We start from the raw sequence: 22,354 nt of genomic DNA on the forward strand, positions 1-22,354 counted from the left end.
ATGGACCTCCTTGAAAAAGAATTTCTGAACAAATGCACCACAAAACCAATGACATACCTAAGACACATTGCTGATATTTTCCTCCTCTGGACAGACTGCGTAAACGCCTTCATAGATATCCACCACATGTTCAACAATCACCAGCTATCCATTAAACTCTCCCTGGAACACTCTCAAACTAGCACCAACTTCCTGGACACTACAATCAGCTTCAATAAAGGAACTCTACAGACAACCATATGCAAGAAACCCACAGATCACCACATCTACCTTCACAGATCCAGTAACTACCCCGCATCCTCCCAAGAAATCAGTTATCTATAGCCAGGCACTCAGATACCACAGAATACGCTTGGAGGAGAACCTCCAGGATATATTCCTTAACATACACAAAACCACCTTCGCCAAACAAGGACACTCCACCAGAAAAGTAGACTGCATCATGGAACAGGCCACCCAAATACTGCAAGAGAACCTGCTTCAAAAGAGAAATAAACCCCCCTCCAATCACAGACCCCCTAGTTGACACCTACTACCCCACACTGGAACCCATATGGGGTATCAAACAAACAAAATCCCTGGATCCTATTCATGCCTATCACAACATGTGGTATATCTCATCCAGTGCCCGAAATGTCTCAACTATGTGGGTGAAACCAGACAATCACTACGCTTTTGAATGAACTCTCAGAGGAAAATGATAAAAGACAAAAAACACCCCATCACCTTCAGGTGAACACTTTTCACAAAGTGATCACTCTATATCTGACCTATCAGTCCACATCCTCAAAGGAAACCTGAACAACACTTTCAGCTCCTAGGCTCATCTTCTGAAATTCATAACTCTGCTAGACACCAAAAATCATGGACTGAACAGAGACACTGGATTTAGGGTTTATTACAACAATCTGCAACCCACTAACCCCCTCTTTTTGTCTTATGACTGCAACGGTATTAACGAGCCACTGTACCTTGAATGGTCCTTTAGAATATGTGCTAACTACTTATGCTAAACAATCTGCATCAGGCTTCTCGAGAAGCCCCCCACCCAATATGCACCCAATTCTCGGAAGAATAATGAGGAAGGTACTGAAAAAAGGGAACAGACCCCAACTCTTTTATTTTCCTATTGACGTATAATTTGTACTATGTTTGCGGTTTGTAAGAATAAAAGCAGCCTGCGAGCTGTGATTGTGGGTGTAGTTTATGACTGCAACCCCCAACGCTTTGGTATGTATTGCAATAAACTGGCCTCAGGCTTGAGTCTGTGAACTAAAATTAATGCAGGGGTGACTTTTTCCACAACACTTGCATTTAGCTGTGATGCTCCGAGTATCTTTCCCGAATCTGAAGAAGAGCTCTGTGTGGCTCGAAAGCTTGTCTCTCTCATCAACAAAAGTTGGGTGGGTCTAATAAAAAAATATTACCTCACCCACCTGGTCATTCCAAAGGGCAGTGATACAGCGCTGACAATAGAGGATCGTTAAATCAGGACGTCCTCAATTCAAATAAAAACATACTAGACAACAGGCTGGCTCCCAACTCGAGGAACCATTTGTCAGTGAAGAGGTTACCTGTAAGGGTTTGATCACCGGAGGAAGCTGATCAAGGAGTCACCTAACAGTGGGGACTGGAAAATATTGAAGAGCAGGGGTTGACCATTTTCCACCAGCTCAAGCTCAGGGAAACTGCTGTAGGAGCCTGATGAGGCAGAGGAGAACTCTGCCTACCTGAACTCAGATGGCTGCCCAGAGCAAAGATAAGCTACAGTGAGCGACATATATTCAGGGTTTTTGTTGTTTTCTAAACGATCTGTATTTTCTTGTGCTTTCTCTCAAGTAAAGAGCAATGGTGTTTTAGAATCCTATATACAGATTGTACACATGTGCATGTTATGTGCTAAACCTACCTCGGGCCCCTAGAGTTAACCTATGAATCCAGGATGCCTAGAAGGGTGGAGTTCTGCGAAGGGGTATCTAAAAGGATGCACAAACTATGGGGAAGTCTGAGAAGTCAGAACTTGGTCCAGGGGCTAGGTGATTGGACCATGAAGCCTCAGGTCTCAGGAGGAGTGTGTGTGAAGGAACTGCTGAGACTGTTGACATCACCAGGAGTGGAACCTTTGGAGCGATTGGTCAGGGTGACAGCTGGAGAGTGGCACTCAAGAAAGGGCAATCTGGGAATTGTAACAGGGCAGTCACAGGGAACTGGGAGTTGGAGGACCAGACAGAAGGTCTAGCTAGATTTACCTGAGAAGTGGGCTAACTAAAGAAAAGTTAGACCTCTGCGGCGGGAGCCTGAAGAGATCTCAGCTTGGTGTCCTTATCCCCAGATACTTCCCACAAAGGCAGATCACGGTGGCCTTTGGAGGGGAGATACTCCTCAGAGAAGGTGAAGGATTCCCAAAGTCATCCCAGTAACTCAACAACAAGGCTTGGTACTGAGAGGTGACATCAGACAAGTTATGACACACTACGTATGTATATTTGTAAATAAATAAAAAGCTCAAGATAGACTTACATAGACAGGGTAAGATGAGCGGTTTATGTGTATAGAACTATTTTTAATGCTTCCAGTTCCATGTTATATTATATTTGTTCTTACTTAATAAATAAGAATTTATTTTCACTAGATCTAAGCCTCAGCCTGAGATGTTGTATTAAGTTATTGAGACACCTGAATGTTGCTTCTTGAAGTGACATTATGTAATAATTACCACATGCTAGAGTGTATCTCTGAGTTTCCAGTCCCTGGGGAGAAAAGGCTAAAACCTTTTAACTCTAAGTCTAAAAGAGGCAAGGTGAGAGTATTGGATGGTGACAGCAAATGTACCAGATAAAGAGTCACCAAGTACACGCGTCCACTGTCCTCCAGAGGGGGTCAGGTAACCTCAGGGTGCTAGACAGAAAGCTGCAACCCAAGTGTGTTCTTAGACACCCCAAGCCTAGGGGCAGTACCTGGATACTGTTCAGACTCCGGAGCTTTAAAGCATATGGGGATTCAACATTTGGGTTCCCTCAACATTCTGGAGGGAGAGCTCAACTAGATCTGTGACCTGTATTCCTAATGATTTGAGCTTCATGTACATTCCCTGACCACCCAATGTCATGTCAGTACAACATCCGTGGTGATCCACCAGTACTGGTAAAACCATGAAAAAGTAGCCTTTTCTCTTTCTCTACTTAGAAAGAAGAGCGTGGGTGGGAGGGCAGGGCACTGATTCAGGGAATGAATCTATTATTTCCTGCAATTGCCCAGACTCACAAAATTGTGCAGTAGGACACGCTTAAATGGCCTCGCACACCTGGGTGACAACCACTCCCATCATAGGTTTTCCAACACCAAACTGATTTCTCACTGATCAACAGCAATCTAAGGTTACAAGCTTCCAGAGAGTGATTCCCACCTATTTCTCCACTGTCAGAGCAGCTCTTGTTTTGGTGTGTCTGCACTGCAGTGCTGGGAGTTGTTTAACAAGCTCACCCAAGAACCTGGCCTTCCACATCCAAAAGTTCTGAAGTCACTACTGGTCATCCCCAGTTTGCACCATAATTCGATCCCATCACTCAGTGCTCGTTTCACAGGGCCACAACCACTGCTCCACCGTGTGCATCTGGGAAGTAATACCTGCAGCAGCTCACCAGTTTCACTGTCTATATCATCCACTTCTCCTCAGTAATCTCAATATCCCAGCTACACAGCTGGCTACACAGTTGTGGGTCCGCAAATACAAAAAGAGCTCCAACGATCTGTGCAGCTTCTGAGAGTGACATAGCTGAGACTGAAAATCCAGTGTGAAGAAGTAGATTATGGGATGGACAAGAGGGAATTTGAACATTTCTCAGGGAATTGTGGGAGTTAAAGTACACTGAAGAAATTTCCCAAAAGGTGGTGCACTGGTCAGTGGTGTTCGGGACACTAGAATGCGTACCCATAGTACCACAACCAGCTGATGTAACCTGGTGCTGTGAGGAGAGATTGCACCAGCTAAGGCAGCCAAATATTCATAAATTCTAAGACTGGAAGGGACCTCGAGAGGTCATCGAGTCCAGTCCCCTGCCCTCATGAATGTTCTCTTCTTAAAGAGCTATGACTGTAGCTATATACTGGCAGAACTTTTCCCAATAAAACTTTCTAGTGTAGATAAGCTCTGGAAAAGATAAGATTTAGTTTAATAAAAGGTAACATAACTGTTTACTTGCCTTTGGATTGTTTGCATCAAACAGGCCAGTAGAGAGCCCAATCAGTAATGAACTTTTGCCTTTCCTTTTTGCTGGCGATACAGATCGTGAACGAGGTGGAAAAGGCTCTTCCAGTGAAGACTGAGCTGACAGAACTGGTGAGGTTGTTGGTATGGCTTGTGGTTGTGGCACCTTCTGGAAAAAGGGTTCAGGTTGCATAGAGTCACTGAGACAAGCGTCTGGGGATGGTGAGAGAAATAAGGTTACAAATCCATGTAGACAAAAACTCCAAGCCTCTAAGCAAATGGTAATAAGGGTTGAATTAGGATAGTCCAATTATATCATAAAAAGAGCCATATCAGCTAATTTCTACATTTGAGATTCACTTGCTTTTATATATTGTTTTAATATAAATGGTCAAAAATGTTTATGCTAGGAAATGCAATTCAAGTTTCGCCCCTCCTTCATTTACCAAGACCTTTAAAAACATAGATGCAAAATATTACTAAGTTGAAGATTTTTATTAATCAATATTCAACTTTTGAAAATTGTGTAAGTTGGCCATATGCAAAGAAGTACTTTACAATGTATACTCTGTTGTCATGTTTTTACACCGCTTAACTGTATCTTACAAAACTAACGTGGTTCATTTTCATTAGTGTAAGGTATATTTGTGAAGGGTATACTGCTTATAGTTTATTACAGAGAAGCTCCCATAAGGAGTTACTGCAAGAAAGTTTTGACCAACCACATTTCATTTGTAAATTACTATATAAAATCTTATACATTATGTTAAAACCTTAAAGCACAAAAAGTCTAATATATATAGTCTGATGAAATTTACAAGTGTAATTAGTTGACAGAGTATTTTATCACAATACAAATCTTAATATAGAAACAATCATGTAAAATACTATACATGTTCTGAAATATTCATTTTATGTCAGGGATACCGAATCATCCCTAAAATGTGTGGATAGTGAGAACATATTTGTTTAATAATATTAACTGTTGCAGCACAGTCCCCTCATTCTGATAGTTTTATTTCTACTTTGTCCTGTTCTAGTCTTGTATGCAATATAGTGTAAGACAAATACCCATTATGGGAAATGTGGAACTAGCTATTAAAAATACAATATTTTGTGTTTATGTGTGCACCATATAAATTGGAGCCTCCTAAATTTCACAGGAGCAAAGAATTTCCTTAAAGTTTCCTCTATCCTGGATCTATAAAGGTTTTATTATTATTACTACTACTACTACTTTTATTTTCTAGTGGCGTAAGTGTACCTGTGCTTCATAGAAGACACTAAAAAGACAGGCCACTTCCCTGAGCAGCTTACTAGATGAAGAAATATAAAAAAATATTTCCAAATCTATGTTTACTCTACCTTCACTAAAAAACACCTAAAGACTTTTTGGGGTTTTTGTTTGTTTGAAAAATGCAACAGAAACCTCCGTTCTCCCCAAGAGTTTACCAATTTCTGCTGAAAATAACCCAGGACAGAGGATGTCCTCTTCAAAAGAATGCCAAAGCACAGTGGAAGAAGATACATACACCCCACCTTAACACTAGAAATCCAGATCTAGACAGTCATGCTCCAAGAATGGATGGCATTAACCATGTAAGGGGTGTGCTTAAGAACATCCAAGTGATACACTAGATAGCCTCCGATAATGTGACTTGTGAAGCCTTGTCTGCAAATTCAACCTGTTCTCCCCGGATGGATGCCCCAGAGCAAGAAACTGATACAAGCATAGAGTGCCCAAAATTACCCTGTAGTACCGCTGCCTCTGCTGTTATGGTGGGGACATATACAACTCCACCTCAGATCAGCATGGATGAACTGAGTGCACAAGGTCAAACCTTATTTGATGGAGGCATTTGCCAAAATAAATAAATAAAGCAGCAACTTGGCCATAAGGGAAGACAAATGAACTCTGTAATTCTTAAAAGGCCCAATCTTAGAGTCTTAATTCTTGCTTATACTAAACTCCCACTGAAGTCAATGGAAGTTGACTCCTAAATTTGTGGGATTTTTAACGGAGTATTTCAGAAATGAGCCCATGGCTGTAAAGTTGTTCTACATCACTGCAGACCTCTGAATTGCATAATGCCCTTTGTGTACCATTCAGTCAAGGAATAAGTTTGTATGTATGAATCAGACACTGCAGTTTCTCTTTTTTTTCAAAATTGGAACAACTGCTTCAGATAAAGGTCTTAAAGTGATCATCTTCCCTATGGCTTCTCTTTTGTTTGCTTATATGAAAAAAATATGAGGACAATTAAGAAGAGCAAATATAAAAAACCTGCTTTGATGCTACAGGCATAGCGGATTGTTAACATTCCCCTTTCACCCATTTCTTCCTTTTTGTTTGGATTTAGTCTTTACATTTCAGGATACTGAATATCCCTTAGTTGTCTATACATCCCTCCTGCTCCAATTTCTTTAAATCCCTATGCAGTTGAAGTCTTTTGTCCTGTTTATTTGCTACTTTTCCAATTTTGGCTTCATCTGCAAATCTGATTTACACCAACAAGAACACCTAACAAAAGAAGACCTGCAGCAAATCCCAACGAGACGAGAAAGGTGCTTGAGATTTTCAAACTAGTCGGACAAAGGCAATGCAAACCCTAAGAGAGTCCCGGACTACATTACAGTTTACAGGGCTGTCATTCTCATAGGCTGACAGCCCCTTCAACATGAAAGGAAGAGTCTGTAGACACCCGGTGAACTCTTCTAGAATAAATTCTTCTAGCAACTACAGAGAAGGAAGGTTATAATCAGCTAGCAATACTTGAATTTATTAGTAGTTATCCAAGCTAGAGATAAGTATATTTTTCTAACTTCAGGTCAACAGCGCTTTTACTAATATCTAATGTACAGTGATAAAATCATGTAAAGTATTTTCTGAAAAGAAAAACAATGGCACTTTTTTGGGAAGAAAAATTTTGTTGATTGGGAAGTCCAAGATTTGGCTTTCTTAATCTATCAGCAGAATCCATTTATGAACTTTCTAAAACTACAGAGTGAAAGTGGCAATAGGACAGAGCAGATTTGTCTTTTGGATTTAAAAGGTAATACCCATATACTGTATAACCAATGCTACTATTTAAAACAAAAAATGTAGTTGTCTGCTCACTGACCAGCAGAAACTTCATCATGCAGTTGCGCATTATGTGGCATTTCCTTCTCCAAAGCTGCTTCATCACCACCACCATCTTTCTGACAGGCAGTATCTTCCTGTGGCCTACAATTTAAAATCACCATTAATGCAATTCATCTACAGAGAAAATCAGCCAGCCATCAAGGGTAGGTCTACACAGGGATAAAAGCCCCATTACATGGCCACAGCTGAGCCAGATCTGCTGATTCAGACTCATGAGCTAAAAATTGCTGTGTAGATGTTTGGGTTCGGGCTCTGGTACCCTCCACCCTCACAAGCTCCCAGAGCTCTGGCTCCAGCCCAGCTCAAAATGTCTAGACAGCAATTTTTGATCCCCAGAGCCAGAGTCAGCTGATCCAGGCTAGCCATGGGTTTTTTATCCAGGTGTAAATATACCCCATATTAACAAGACAATTAGAAGCATCAGCACTAAAGCCAAGTATAACGTTTTAATTAAGTGAAATATGTAAAGTACTAGTCCGTCAAAACCTAGCTATTGTTTTGAATGGCTCTACAGACAGTGACCAAGAAAAAAAAAGTGAAAATTGTTACTCACCCATTCTCCGTTATTGCTTCCCTTTCTTTAACCCACACATCATGAACAGTGATGATAAACTGGTCACTTTTGCACTTATTTTTTTCAGTTTCTTCCAATATTTCTTCTTCCAAATCATCCAGCTCTAAAGTAAATAAAAGCATTATCACAACTACAGAGCATCACAGTCAGATGCTCAAATGAAAGAAAAAAAATAAATCACAAAAATATTTCTTGTCTGAAAAGGTTACATTTACATTCTTGGAGGTTCAGTGACTTCTGGACTTTAACAGAAGACACTTTTGCAGCCCCAAAAGGCACTGCTTTCCGGTAGGTTCCCAAAGCACAGCGGTGCCAGGGTGCCCAACCCAAAACTGGGAATATGGAGAGACCACCTCCAAGGAAAACTCCGCATTTCCTTAATTCTATCCCCAGTATCTCAATTTAACATTGCCTACAAGTTTTTGGCATTTAATATATTAGAACTGTAATAAGACATACTAACTTATTGGTATACATCAAAGTTTTGGCAATTTTTTATTTTAAAAAAGTAATAATCAATTACATTATTTTTAATTCCTTACTGATTAAGACAATATTTATATCATTTAGAATTAGTAATGAAAATCATACCATCTAGCACAACAGGCCTGGATGGCACTTGGGTGGCATCAAATGTTTGTGACTCCTCTGGTATTGTCCTTTCAGATTCTAGGATACCAACAACTGGAGCTGAAGATTTCTTTCCAATACAAGAAGCAATTTTTACTTCGCTGTTTTCTTTCATTGTTAAGGGCTGAGAACCTTCTTCAGGAACTTCTATAGTATCAAATAATACAAATTTATTATACAATTTTAAAAAGTGAGTGTTATCTGTTTTGATAATGATAAAGGGTAAACTGTAGAGTTGATAAGCATTTTAAATAAAAGCAACTACGCGTACTAAGAGTAAGGAAAACACAGTGTTTACAAACTTTTTAAAAAATCATAAAGAGGAAAGGTGAATCTACTATGCTTGAAAAATAGTAACGGGTTTATTTATTACTATTTTCATAATTGCAGGGAAATAAAAAAAACTATATTTGCCCATAAATGGAACAACTTGCTCTATTAAGTCTGTATGCTTTGGACTAATATAAAATACTATTTTGCAGTATTACAAGTTTTACCAAAGGAATCTTTTTACCTAATCTAAGGAACTGTAAGAGTACAATGGTTGGAAACATACATGAATTCACGTATCCCTGAAAGGATAAAAAGAGATCACAAAAGACACAAAACTGACATTATTACAAATGACTTTTATGTAAGATGATAATATGATATATGTGCCTTAATATTATGCTGAATGAATTTTCTGCTTACTTGATTAGGCGAGAATAACTATTGGTATTTAATGATCTACCCAGCACAACTGCAAAAGACAATTAATTGTTGTCAAATCCCGATTCTTAAGATTTATTAAACTTTTACTACCTTAGTACACCAATGTACCATTCCAAAAAGTTAGACATACTCAGTTCATTTTAGAGCATGGGATTACATTTAAGAGTTGAAAATTCCAGTACAATTACACTGATTTGTGTCTCTCTGCCAGGACAGCATGGTCCACTGTCTCAGTGGAGAATCACAAAGAAAGAAATTAACAGTAGATGTTGAAACACTATCAGCATCTGGAAGCAGAAGCGGGGGAGGTCGGGTGGTGAATAAAAATAAAAAGCCAGAGGCCAAAGAACAGAGGGGAAAGATATTAATCCTATCAGAGATAGCTGCTTTGGAAGTGCCAGGATTGATAGGTGAGGAGCTCAGTATATTTATCTAATATTAGAACACAAGCGTGGCAAGATACGGGTTTTAAAGAATGACTCCTACTTTTTTGTCCAAACTATTCCACTTTGCCAGACGTCTAATCCTGAATTAGGAGAGACAAGAAGATTATGGTGCTAAATAATAATAGATTTTTATTTGTCTAATGGAGGCTATCCATTTAAACAACAACCAAAAAAACCCCACAGGTCCAGATAGTCTAATATTTTGAAGCAACTTCAAATTTGCTTCAATATAATTCAATTTCCCGCCTTTCAGTCCTTTTTAGCATCCTGTTTCTTTGTCAAGTTTAATTTTGTTTCTTTGTATTTATCACAATTGATATATGAGAGTGGGAATGAGGGAGAAGATGAAAGAGGAAGGAACAAACAGGGACAGAATAAATTTCTATTGCCAGGAAAGAGTCCTCCACACAAAAGCAAGTGATCCATATTGAACAACAGCTGCTGAAAAGAATTCTGCTGAATAGTGAACTTACGCTCTTGTTAATTAAAATCCTACCTGAAAAATAAGTGGCAGTTACTTACCTGTAACTGGATGTTCTTAGAGATGTGTGTTCCTTATCTGTATTCCACTGGGGGTTATGCATGCACACCATGCACCTGAAGTCAGAGAATTTGAAACTAGTGTATGTTCATCCACATCTTATGGGGATGCCAGAGATGGCAATGAATCGTCAGTACCATCCGGAACCACTGGATCTCATTGTTTATGGGTCTTTTTCTCGTGCCTGTGAGACTTGGAAAGTATTCCATCCCCTTGAGCCAAGCTAGTGGAGGGAGCGTCCATCTTCTTTGATTTGGAGGAAGACTTAGTCCCATGCTTACGGGAGTGCTTCCTCATCTCCCAGCTAGATCCCACCCTGGGGTCTCGGGGGGTGGTTCCACCAGCACTGGGGTCAGCCATAGTAGCGGGAAGCGTGCTCCTTGCTGAATCAGACCAATATATTGGGGGGGGGGGGGGCAGGGGTTCTTCTGGCCTGGGTCTGAATGTGGTTTCATGGCAAGTTCCATGAGATGCTTCTGGAGGCTAAGTGCCCAGCCTTCTCAGGCACAGCTGGGGAAGGACTAGCAAATACTGCACCTGGACACGAATATGATCTTCTCCCAGGCAGCAGAGATAGCATTGGTGGTCACCACTGACCAAGAAGGATCATGGACTGGAGGCACAGAGTTTGAAGCCCAAAATTCTGGTCATAATGTAGTTCTTGTGCATGGATATGGAGGAGGGTGCAGGGGGGGAGGCATGGGTGAAAGCGCAAAGTTTATCTAAAACAATTGCTAAAACTATTAACTTTTAAAACTAAAAGGAAAACAAAACTGGTAAAACTGCTATTAAAAAAAATCTAACTATTTACAACCATCTTTTAGAAGTACATCAGAGCTTAGGACACGAACTTTCGATCCAGACCATGCGCTGCGGAGAAGGAACTGGAGACGCAGTCAGTCTGCCCCACCCTTTATCCCCTTCGATAGAAGCACAAGGCGAGCCAGGCATATGCGGACCAACGGACACTTCTGTCAAATTCTGACTCCAGGTGCATGTGAACCCTCAGTGGAATACAATAGGGACCATCACTCAAAGAAGAACTCGCCAAATCATGATATTATATTGCGATAAGTAGTTTAAACAGGAAAAAACATTACTCTCATAAGCCCAATGCAAGGTAATTTTCTAACTCTGCAGTTCAGACAACCCGCAATTCCTGCTTACCATTTGTGATAGTTATTTCCTCCAGTAATTCAGTTTGAAGCTGTAACTCTGCTTCTCCCAGTATCTTCAGCACTGAATCAGTAGGGCTTTTGCCCCAAACTTTCCTCTGGGGTTCACCAACATCTAGTTTAATTACCTCCCCCACGGTCTGCCCTGTTGGGAATCATGAAGAACAAATACGTTTATCATCTTTGTTCACAATCCTATAAAAATCAAGGAATGACTACGTATATTGCTTTTTATTTTGAACACACGAGCCTGTAAAGATAGATCCCTGATTAAATCTGAACACCGGAAGAATCTCTCTCTGGCCACTAGCTTAAAAAGTTTCCCCTGAAATTTCCACTTAATCATAACAGCAGACCCACCAATATTTTTAGTCAGAAGGAGTTGGTGTCTTTTTTGTTTGTTAGTTTTCAGTACCTGAGGCAATGTGGGTAAGCCAAACAAAGAGGGGAATTTTCCACAGCCTTTTCAACTGGCTTATGCAGACCTGGACTTCATACCAAGAACTTCACCTCTGCCCCAAGGAACTTGCCTTTTGGGGAAGGAAGAGACAATAGGAACATTTCTTAACCTTATTTTGCGTCTGTGTCTGCCATTTCAGAAGAAAAGGGGGGAGGGGGTGGAGACACAAAGGAAGGTGCTGCCTCAGAAGCCCTCAAACTCTCCAAAAATATATATTTGAAAATAACTTTGAGAAATGCACCCAACAGAATAAAGAAAATTAGGTAAACTCAATTTAAATTAAAACAAAAATCTTTTGAAAGGCTCTGCTACAAAGGGAGACTTTGAGCCTCCCATTTTATGCATGCTTAAAAGCAGAGGATTTTGCAACATTCTTCCTGAACAGCAGTCCTGCACTTTAGTTTAGAGCCAAAATCAGTTGCTAGGGAGAAGGGGAACTCCCACTTTTTAAGACCATCAGACACGGAGGAGACCGAATTTAAGAGTATTAGGCTTGATCAACAATATCAGGAATTCTATCAAGCTTAAACTAAGAAAGGGTCCAACACAAAAAACTAAAATAAAAGTAATAAATGTAAATTGAAAAATTTCTTCTATTATATCTTCTAGTCCTTTTGAGATGGCATACACCCATCAGAAGAAAAAATGGTTACTAACCTTTTGTAACTGTTGTTCTTAAAGATGTGTTGCTCATGTCCATTCCATGCCAGGTGTGTGTGCCGCATGCACAGTTGCCAGAGATTTTCCCCTTAGTGGTATCCCTCGGACTGGTTCTAGTGCCCCCTGGAGCCATGCACATATGGACCAGTATAAGGAGCACTGCCGGCTCTGCACTATCTTACCATTTTTCTTACTGATATTGCCGACAGAGGGGTAGGAAGGTGGGTCATGGAATGGACATCTTGAAGAACCACCGTTACAAAAGATTAGTAACTTCCCCCCCCCCCCCTTTGAGTGCGTGGTCATGGCCATTCCATGCTAGGTGACTCAAGCAGTACCCCTTGGAGGTGGGCTTGGAGTTTATGGATGTGCTGATTACAACACCGCTCTTCCGAAACTGGCATTGTCACGGGTCTGCTAGGTGATGGCGTAGTGGGATGCGAAAGTATGGACCGACGATCATATTGTAGCTCTGCAGATGTCCTGGACTGGTACTTGTGAGAGGAATGCTGCTGACGAAGCCTGAGCTCTTGTGGAATGAGCATTCATGATGGCTGGAGGCGGAGCCTTCGCCTGCTCGTAACAAACCCCGATACAGGCGGATATCCAGGATAAGATTCTTTGGGATGACATTGGCAGCCCTCTCATCCTTCCTGCTACTGCTATAAAGAGTTGTGTAGATTTGCAGAAGAGCTTAGTCCTCTTGTTATAGAAGGCTAGGGCCTGCTAAATGTCTAATGTATGGAACCAATGCTCCTCGGTGGTCTTGGGAGGTTTCAGAAAGACGACCGAAAGAAAAATGTCCTGATTGTTGTGGAATTGCGACACCACCTTCGGTAGGAAGGCTGGATGGGGGTGCAGCTGGACCTTGTCCTTGAACATCACCATATAAAGGGGTTCTGACAACAGGGCTTTGATCTCAGATACTCTCTGGCTGAGGTGATCGCCAAGAGGAAGGCAACCTTCCAAGAGCGAAGCAGTATGGAACAAGATGCTAACAGCTCAAATGGAGGCCCCATGAGCTTTGACAAGACAAGGTTTAAGTCCCATTGTGGAAATCAGTTCATGAACCTGAGGATAGAGTCTTTCCAAGCCCTTGAGAAACCTGATTGTCATCTCGTGGGAGAACACTGATCTGCCCTGCACTGGAAGGTGAAAGGCAGAAATGACTGCCAAGTGAACCTTAATAGATGAGAGCGCCAGATCTTGATGTTTTAGGTGGAGCAGATAGTCCAAGACAGACTACAGAGAAGACTGGGATGGAGAAAGATTCCGTTCGGAGGCCCAAAAAGTGAAATGTCTCCACTTAGCCAAGTAGGTGGACATGGTGGCAGGCTTTCTGCTACTTAGCAAGACTTGTCAAAACTTGTTCAAGCAGGCCTGCTCTTTAGAGTTCAGCCACGAAGCAACCAGGCTGGTACAGGTACAAGGAGGCGAGATTCGGGTGAAGCAATTGGCCGTAGTCTTGTGAAATCAAGTCTGGACGGTGTGGGAGCGCAAGTGGAGCTGCCACTGAAAGGTCCAGAAGCTTGCCGAACGAAAGCTGGCGTGGCCATGCCGCAGCTATCAGGATAACCTTCACCTTGTCCCGGTTGATCTTTAGGAGGTCCTTGTAAACCAAGGGGATCAGTGGGAAGGTCTACCCACATAGAATAGATTATCAAGACTGGAAGGGACCTCAGGAAGTTGTCTAGTCCAATCCCCTGCTCAAAGCAGGACCAATTGCCAAGCCTGACCTTAAAAACCTCTAAGGAAGGATATTCCACCACCTCCCTAGGTAACCCATTGCAGTGCTTCAACACCCTCCTAGTGGAAAAGTTTTTCCTAATATCCAACCTAAACCTCCCCCACTGCAACTTGAGACCATTACTCCTTGTTCTGTCACCTGCTACCACTGAGAACAGTCTAGATCCATCCTCTTTCGAACCCCCTTTCAGGTAGCTGAAAGCAGCTATCAAATCCCCACTCATTCTTCTCTTCTGCAGACTAAACAAATCCAGTTCCCTCAGCCTCTCCTCATAAGTCATGTGCTCCAGCCCCCTAATCATTTTTGTTGCCCTTCGCTGGACTCTTTCCAGTTTTTCCACATCATTCTTGTAGTGTGGGACCCAAAATTGGACACAGTACTCCAGAAGAGACCTCACCAATGTCAAATACAGGGGAATGATCACGTCCCTCGATCTGCTGGTAATGCCCCTACTTATACAGCCCAAAATGCCGTTAGTATGCCCTTGTTGCCAAGAAGGCTGTCGACTCAGACAGAGGCAGCAGTGGTAGTGATCCAAGCAGTGGAAGACATAATGAGGATGACTGAATGTGGAAGCTGCGGCATATACATGATCCTGGAGGGGGTATCTGAAAAGAGTTTCGTCTGCATGAAGTGCTGCCTGATAGAGCTGATGGAAGAAAAGATCCGAGTATTGGAGATGCAGGTGGAAACTCTGGTTGAGTTTAGAAGGGGGTTCGAGCAGATGATGGAGCCTGAAGGAAAAAGCTCAGACTTGCAGTTGGAAGCAGGACCAAAAAATTCTGAGGGGAGACTGCTGCGTGAGGAAAGTGGACAGTGGAAGCATGTGACTAAGAGAACCAGGCAGAGGAAAAAACTGGCTAGTGAAGGAGAAATAGCGCTCAGGAACAGTTTTGCAGAGTTGGAAAATGAAGAAGGGGCACAACAGGTGGTTGCTGAAGGTGAGAGGGCAAGGAAGAAGAGAAGAGCAGCTAGTCCTATAGGAAGGGGGGAAGAGTCAATGGAGATAACACCAAATATGAGCCCCAGGAGGATACGGGATGGGTTGCGGAGGACTACAAGGGACAATAGAAAATCGAGAGGACTTGCAGCCAGAAGGAGCAGGGGATAGACTGGAGAATCGCACCATCACCAGGAAAAGGCAGGTCTACGTGATTGGGGACTCCTTACTGAGAAGAATAGACAGGCGTGTAACTAGAGCTGATCCGGAGAACAGAAAGGTGTGCTGTCTGCCGGGTGCTAAGATACAGGATGTGGACCTCAGGCTGAAAAGGATCCTAACAGGAGCGGGAAAGAATCCACTGATTGTCCTTCATGTAGGAACAAATGATACAGCTAGATTCTTGCTGGAACGTATCAAGGGAGACTATGCCAGGCTGGGGAAGACGCTTAAGGAAATTGAGGCTCAGATGATCTTCAGTGGGATTCAGCCTGTTCCTAGAGAAGGACAACAAAGGTGTGACAAGATTATGGCGATCAACAGATGGCTCAGGCAGTGGTGCTATAAGGAGGGCTTTGGGATGTATGGCCACTGGGAAGCATTCATGGACAGAGAACTATTCTCTCGGGAAGGACTTCACCTGAGTAAGGAGGGAGATAGACTTCTAGGATGGAGGCTGGCACAACTGATTAAGAGAGCTTTAAACTAGGAATTGGGGTGCGGGGGAGAGATGGTTGGGAGATGTCCAGGTAATCTCCACGCTGGATTTTAACATTGAGAAGGAAGAAAACAAAGTAAGAAAGGATACAGCCATGGGTATGAGAATGGACATAAGGAGGAAGGGTAGTGTAGATACCCGTCTAATAGATGATACTGGCGGTAGAATATCTGTGCCTAATCGGGTAAAGAATGTCAGTGAAGCCAAATGGCAAAAATTAAGATGTTTGTACACTAATGTGAGGAGCCTAGGTAACAAAATGGAGGAAAAGACGGTTACTCACCGTTGTAACTGTTGTTCTTCGAGATGTGTTGCTCATATCCATTCCAATCAGGTGTGCGCGCGCCGCGTGCACGATCGTCGGAGAATTTTCTACCCTAGCAACACCCGGCAGGTCGGCTGTGGAGCCCCCTAGAGTGGCGCCTTCATGGCGCTGGATATATACCCCAGCCGACCCGGCGCCCCCTCAGTTCCTTCTTGCCGGCTACTCCGACAGTGGGGAAGGGGGGCGGGTTTTGGAATGGATATGAGCAACACATCTCGAAGAACAACAGTTACAACGGTGAGTAACCGTCTTTTCTTCTTCGAGTGCTTGCTCATATCGATTCCAATCAGGTGACTCCCAAGCCTTACCTAGGTGGAGGGGTCGGAGTGAGACATTGCTGTGTGCAAAACCGCTGATCCGAATGCAGCATCGTCCCTGGACTGCTGTACCAGTGCGTAGTGAGCTGCAAATGTGTGGACTGATGACCAAACTGCAGCTCTACAAATGTCCTGGATCGGAACTTGAGCCAGGAAGGCAGTCGAGGAAGCTTGGGCCCTCGTTGAGTGAGCGGTGAGGTGCGGTGTTGAGACACCGGCCAGGTCATAGCAAGTCCGGATGCAAGACGTGATCCAGGAGGATAGGCGTTGTGAGGAGACCGGTAAGCCTTTCATTCGGTCGGCCACTGCAACGAAGAGTTGCGTCCTCTTTCTAAAGTGCCTTGTGCGGTCAATATAGAAAGCCAGGGCCCTGCGTACGTCCAAAGAATGCAAACGCTGGTCTTGGCGAGTATCATGTGGTTTAGGATGGAAGACTAGGAGAAATATATCCTGATTCATGTGAAACGGAGAGACCACCTTAGGAAGAAAGGCAGGATGTGGACGAAGCTGCACTTTATCCTTATGGAAAACCGTGTAAGGGGGCTCGGATGTAAGCGCCCTGAGTTCAGAAACGCGCCTTGCTGAGGTGATGGCTACGAGGAAGGCTGTCTTCCTGGATAGGTACAGAAGTGAACAGGTGGCCAGTGGCTCGAATGGAGGCCCTGTGAGCTTGGAGAGAACCAGGTTGAGATCCCACGTCGGAACGGGCTGACGTTGTTGTGGGAACATCCGGTCTAAGCCCTTGAGGAATCTAACGACCATCGGGTTAGAGAATACCGAGGACGCGAGTTCCCCTGGGTGAAAGGCCGATATAGCAGCCAGGTGAACCCTAATTGAAGATATCGCCAAACCCTGCTGTTTTAGGGAGAGGAGATATTCCAATATGAGAGGAATAGGTGCCTGTAATGGGGACACGGCTCATTGTTCGCACCAACAGGAGAACCGCTTCCACTTGGCCAAGTACGTGGTCCGTGTTGAAGGCTTCCTACTGCTCAGCAAAATCTGTTGGACAGAGTGCGAGCATTGCCGCTCTGCCTGGGTGAACCATGGAGCAACCACGCCGTGAGGTGGAGTGATTGTAGGTCGGGATGACGTAGTCGGCCGTGGTCCTGAGAGATGAGATCTGGACACAACGGAAGCGGGATCGGTGACTGAACCGAGAGCTCCAACAGTGTGGTGTACCAGTGTTGCCTCGGCCACGCTGGAGCGACTAGAATTACTCGAGCCTGGTCTCTGCGTAGTTTGAGCAGCACCTTGTGGACCAGCGGAAATGGAGGGAAGGCGTAAAACAGGTGGTCTTTCCAAGGAATGAGAAACGCGTCTGATAGAGAGCCCGGAGCTCGCCCTTGTAGGGAGCAGAACGCGTGGCACTTCCTGTTGGCTCGAGATGCAAACAGGTCTACCTAGGGAAATCCCCACCTCTGGAAAACGGAATAGATGATGTCCGGACGAATAGACCACTCGTGCGTCTGAAAGGACCTGCTGAGTCGGTCCGCTAAAGTGTTCTGGACTCCAGGGAGGAACGATGCCGTGAGATGGATTGAGTGGGCGATGCAGAAGTCCCACAGGCGAATGGCCTCTTGGCATAGAATCGACGAACGTGCTCTTCCTTGCTTGTTGATGTAAAACATGGCCGTGGTGTTGTCGATGAGAACTAACACACAGCGGCCACATAGTAGATTGAGAAATGCCTGGCACGCCAGGCGCACCGCCATCAGTTCCCGAACATTGATGTGCAGGGCTAGCTGGGGTGCAGTCCACAGGCCCTGGGTATGGTGTTCGTTGAGATGGGCACCCCAACCCAGAGATGAAGCGCCTGTGACCAGGTGCAGAGAGGGTTGTGGGGCGTGAAACGGCATCCCCTCGCAAACCACACTGTGATCTAGCCACCAGGTGAGGGAGGTCAAGACCGAGTTCGGAACCGTGATCACCATGTTCAGGCTGTCCCGATATGGGCGGTATACCGATGACACCCAGGTCTGGAGTGGGCGAAGCCGAAGTCTGGCATGCCTGGTTACGTACGTGCAAGAAGCCATGTGACCCAACAGGGTGAGGCACGACCTCACTGTGGTAATTGGGAAGGCCCTGAGTCCTCGAATGAGGCTTGTGATGGTATGAAAACGATTGTCTGGTAGAATAGCTTGTGCACGTCCGGAGTCTAGGACTGCCCCAATAAATTCTATCCTCTGGGTAGGCTCTAGCGTGGATTTCTCTTTGTTGAGTAGAATGCCCAACGCGTGGAACGTGTGTACTATTATGTGTACGTGAGCTCGAACTTGCTCTCTGGTGCGACTGCGTACCAGCCAGTCGTCTAAATACGGGAACACCTGTACCCCTTGCCGACGAAGGTATGCCGCCACGACGGCCATACATTTTGTGAACACTCTTGGGGCCGAGGATAGGCCGAAGGGAAGGACTGCAAATTGGTAATGCACCTTGTTTACCACAAATTGCAGGAAGCGCCTGTGAGACGGGTAGATTGCTATATGGAAGTATGCATCCTTCATGTCGAGGGCGGCGAACCAGTCTCCAGGATCCAGGGAAGGGATAATGGTCCCCAATGAGACCATGCGGAACTTCAACTTTACTACGAATTTGTTGAGTCCGCGTAAGTCTAAGATGGGTCGCAGACCCCCTTTGGACTTGGGGATCAGGAAGTAACGGGAATAAAATCCCCTGCCCCTTAATTCTAATGGAACCTCCTCTATGGCCCCCAAAGATAGGAGCGTAGAAACCTCCTGTATAAGGAGTTGCTCGTGAGAAGGGTCCCTGAAGAGGGACGGGGAGGGGGGGTGGGGGGGGGGGGGAAGAAGAAAATTGGAGAGCGTATCCCCTCTCCACCGTGCGAAGGACCCAACGGTCCGAGGTTATAAGGGACCAAGCACGGTGGAAATGGGAGAGGCGATCCCGAAAGGAGGGGGCTGGATCCTGGGAGATGACTGGGGCGCCGTCCTCGACCGCACCTTCAAAAGTTCTGCCTAGAGCCTGAAGGTGGCCGAGGTGGCCCCTGGTTCTGACCGGGTTGAGGGCCGGTCAACCTCCTCCTACCACCTCGCCCCCGCCTTCTGGCAGAGTCCTGTCTCGGACGAGGTGGTGGGGGGGTAGAACCGCTGAGGCTGAGGTCGAAATGGCCTGCGCTGGGGTCCCGGAACATGCATCCCTAGGGAGCTCATGATTGTTCTCGAGTCCTTGAGGCTCTGCAGACGAGAGTCCATCTTGTCCGAGAACAATCCGTGTCCCTCAAAGGGTAAATCCTGCAAAGTTTGCTGCAATTCCGGAGGCAAGCCCAAGACCTGGAGCCAGGAGATTCTCCGCATGGCGATACCTGAAGCCAGGGTTCTCGCAGCCGAGTCTGCTATGTCCAAGGAGGCCTGTAAGGAGGTCCATGCCACCTTCTTACCCTCCTCCACTAAGGCCCCAAACTCTTCCCTGGAGTCTTGGGGAACCAATTCCTTGAACTTCCCCATAGAGTTCCAGGAATTAAAGTTATAGCGGCTCAGGAGCGCCTGCTGATTAGCCGCTCTAAGCTGTAGCCCCCCGGCTGAATAAACCTTACGCCCAAACAAATCGAAGCGCTTAGCGTCCTTCGATTTGGGCGCTGCGGCCTGCTGACCGTGGCGCTCCCTTGCATTCACCGATGACACCACCAGTGAACATGGCTGGGGATGAGTGTACAAGTACTCAAAGTCCTTTGAGGGGACAAAGTACTTTCTTTCCACCCCTCTGGCTGTGGGTGGAATAGAGGCAGGAGTTTACCATATCGTAGTGGCGTTAGCCTGGATCGTACGGATCAGGGGCAACGCTACTCTGGATGGGGCATCTGCGGAGAGGATGTTCACAATGGGGTCCTGCACCTCCACTATCTCCTCTGCCTGTAGGTACATATTACGTGCCACCCTACGTAATAGGTCCTGGTGTGCCCAGAGATCTATCGGGGGTGGACCTGTGCTCGTTGTGCCCGCCACCGCCTCATCTGGGGAAGATGAGGAAGATGCCTCAGGTGGCAAGGGATCTAAGGGCGGGTCATGGTCCAATGAGCCCTGGAGCGGAGCATCACCTGCCCCTGGGTCCAGGACGTCAGGTGGTGCGGGCACGGAAGCCTCCATGCCCCCTGGAGGAGGGAGAGAGATGGTGGACATTGGGGCCCTTCGCTCAGAGTGCACCGAGCGAGAGGCTGATGGTGGTGGAGCCCCTTGTGCTTGGTGGTACGCCCACGGGGTCCAGAACGACCAGTGTGAAGGTCCCTGAGCGGGATCCTCCGCTACCTCCTGCCAGTGGCCCATGTCCGGCTCAGCGGCCTGCCCCTGAGGGGGGTATGCCGATCTCGATGCCCCATCGGAGGAACGGGACACTGATCTTGATGGCCATGGCGGTGCCGACCGCGCCGAGATGAGCTCCGGAAGATACGGTGCCGTTCGGTGCCGGTCTGGAGATGATCGGTCCCTATGCGGTGCAGGTGAGCGGTGCCGAGATCGGGATCGGTGCCGATGACCGCGTCGGTGCCCAGAGTCCGACCTGGACCTGGAAGGCGACCTCGAGTAGGCCCGGTGCCGGGAGCGGCCCCTCGACGTCGAGCGTCGCTCGTATCGGTGCCGGGAACTACGTCTCGAGTTCGAACGGCACCAATGATCATAACGGTGCCGGGACGTAGAACGGTGCCGCGACGATGATCTTAGCCGCGAGTACGACCGGTGCCGAGGTGATAGTTGGCGCCGGGACTGCGAGCGGCGTCGGGACCTGCTTCGTGACCTGGATCGGTGCCGTGGTTCCAGTCCTTGAGACGGTGGGCGCATCATGGCAGGTTTTCCCCTGGATTGCACCGGACGAGGAGCCAACGGTGCCGGTGGTTGGGGCGGTGCCGGCTCTGTGAGAGCAATCAAGTCTCTCGCCGTCGCGAAGGTCTCTGGGGTCGACGGGACACACGGCTCTACCACTGACCGCGGTGGTGATCCCGTCCGCACCGGACTCAACGGCCTCGGAGCCGGAGTCGACAGTGCCAGAGGCACCTGCTTTTGGTGCTCCACCGGTGGACGCGGCTCTACCCCCGGCAGCGGGGGGGCCGGCGTCTTCAGGACGGCAGTCTCCTGTGCCTTATGGGATTTCTTATGTCCCGGGGATAACGATCGGCGCCGAGGCACTTGCGGCGGGTGCGGTGCCGAAGGGGTCCGGTGCCGCGGAGACTTGTCCGACTCCACCCGCGGTGCAGGGGCAGTCGGTGCCGCAGGGGCACTGCGCACCGAGGCGCTTGGCGCTGGGGCTTGACGCGCCGATGGAGTGTCCGGGCTAAGTGCCGCCTCCATGAGGAGTTGCCGAAGCCGAAAGTCCCGCTCCTTTTTGGTTCTCGGTCTGAAGGCCTTACAGATCTTACACTTATCTGTTTGATGGGACTCTCCCAGGCACTTCAGACACGAGTCGTGCGGATCACTTGTGGGCATAGGCTTAGCGCAGGACGCGCACTGCTTAAAGCCGGGAGCCTTGGGCATGAGCCCGGCTATGCGCCGGGGGAAAAAGGGGGAAGAACAACCCCCTTAATCCCCTTTAACTATCTACAACTATTAAAGGGTAAACTGAACAACTATCTAAAACTATATAACAACTACAACTATCTACAAAAACGGAATAAGCTAGGGAGAGTGGAGAACAGCTATGCCGCGCTCCACAGTTCCAACGACCGTCAGGGGCGGTAAGAAGGAACTGAGGGGGCACCGGGTCGACTGGGGTATATATCCAGCGCCATGAAGGCGCCACTCTAGGG

The 22,354-nt window shown here is 46.2% G+C and overlaps 1 protein-coding gene across 8 annotated transcripts in view; it reads right to left on the reverse strand.

The window, feature by feature from the left end:
* Positions 1–22,354, reverse strand: part of NEK1 (NIMA related kinase 1) — a 142,206-nt gene that overhangs the window by 29,322 nt on the left and 90,530 nt on the right. For all 8 annotated transcript variants that reach the window (XM_065596545.1, XM_065596544.1, XM_065596547.1 and 5 more), the window contains 5 exons: positions 11,425–11,577; positions 8,518–8,703; positions 7,906–8,029; positions 7,330–7,433; positions 4,203–4,420 (listed from right to left, as the gene is read on the reverse strand). In XM_065596545.1, the coding sequence (XP_065452617.1) occupies positions 4,203–4,420; positions 7,330–7,433; positions 7,906–8,029; positions 8,518–8,703; positions 11,425–11,577 (785 nt within the window). The remainder of the gene's footprint in view (positions 1–4,202; positions 4,421–7,329; positions 7,434–7,905; positions 8,030–8,517; positions 8,704–11,424; positions 11,578–22,354) is intronic.

The sequence above is a fragment of the Chrysemys picta genome, chromosome 5 (genome assembly GCF_011386835.1).
Source record: "Chrysemys picta bellii isolate R12L10 chromosome 5, ASM1138683v2, whole genome shotgun sequence".
In the NCBI taxonomy this organism is placed as follows: Eukaryota; Metazoa; Chordata; order Testudines; family Emydidae; genus Chrysemys; species Chrysemys picta.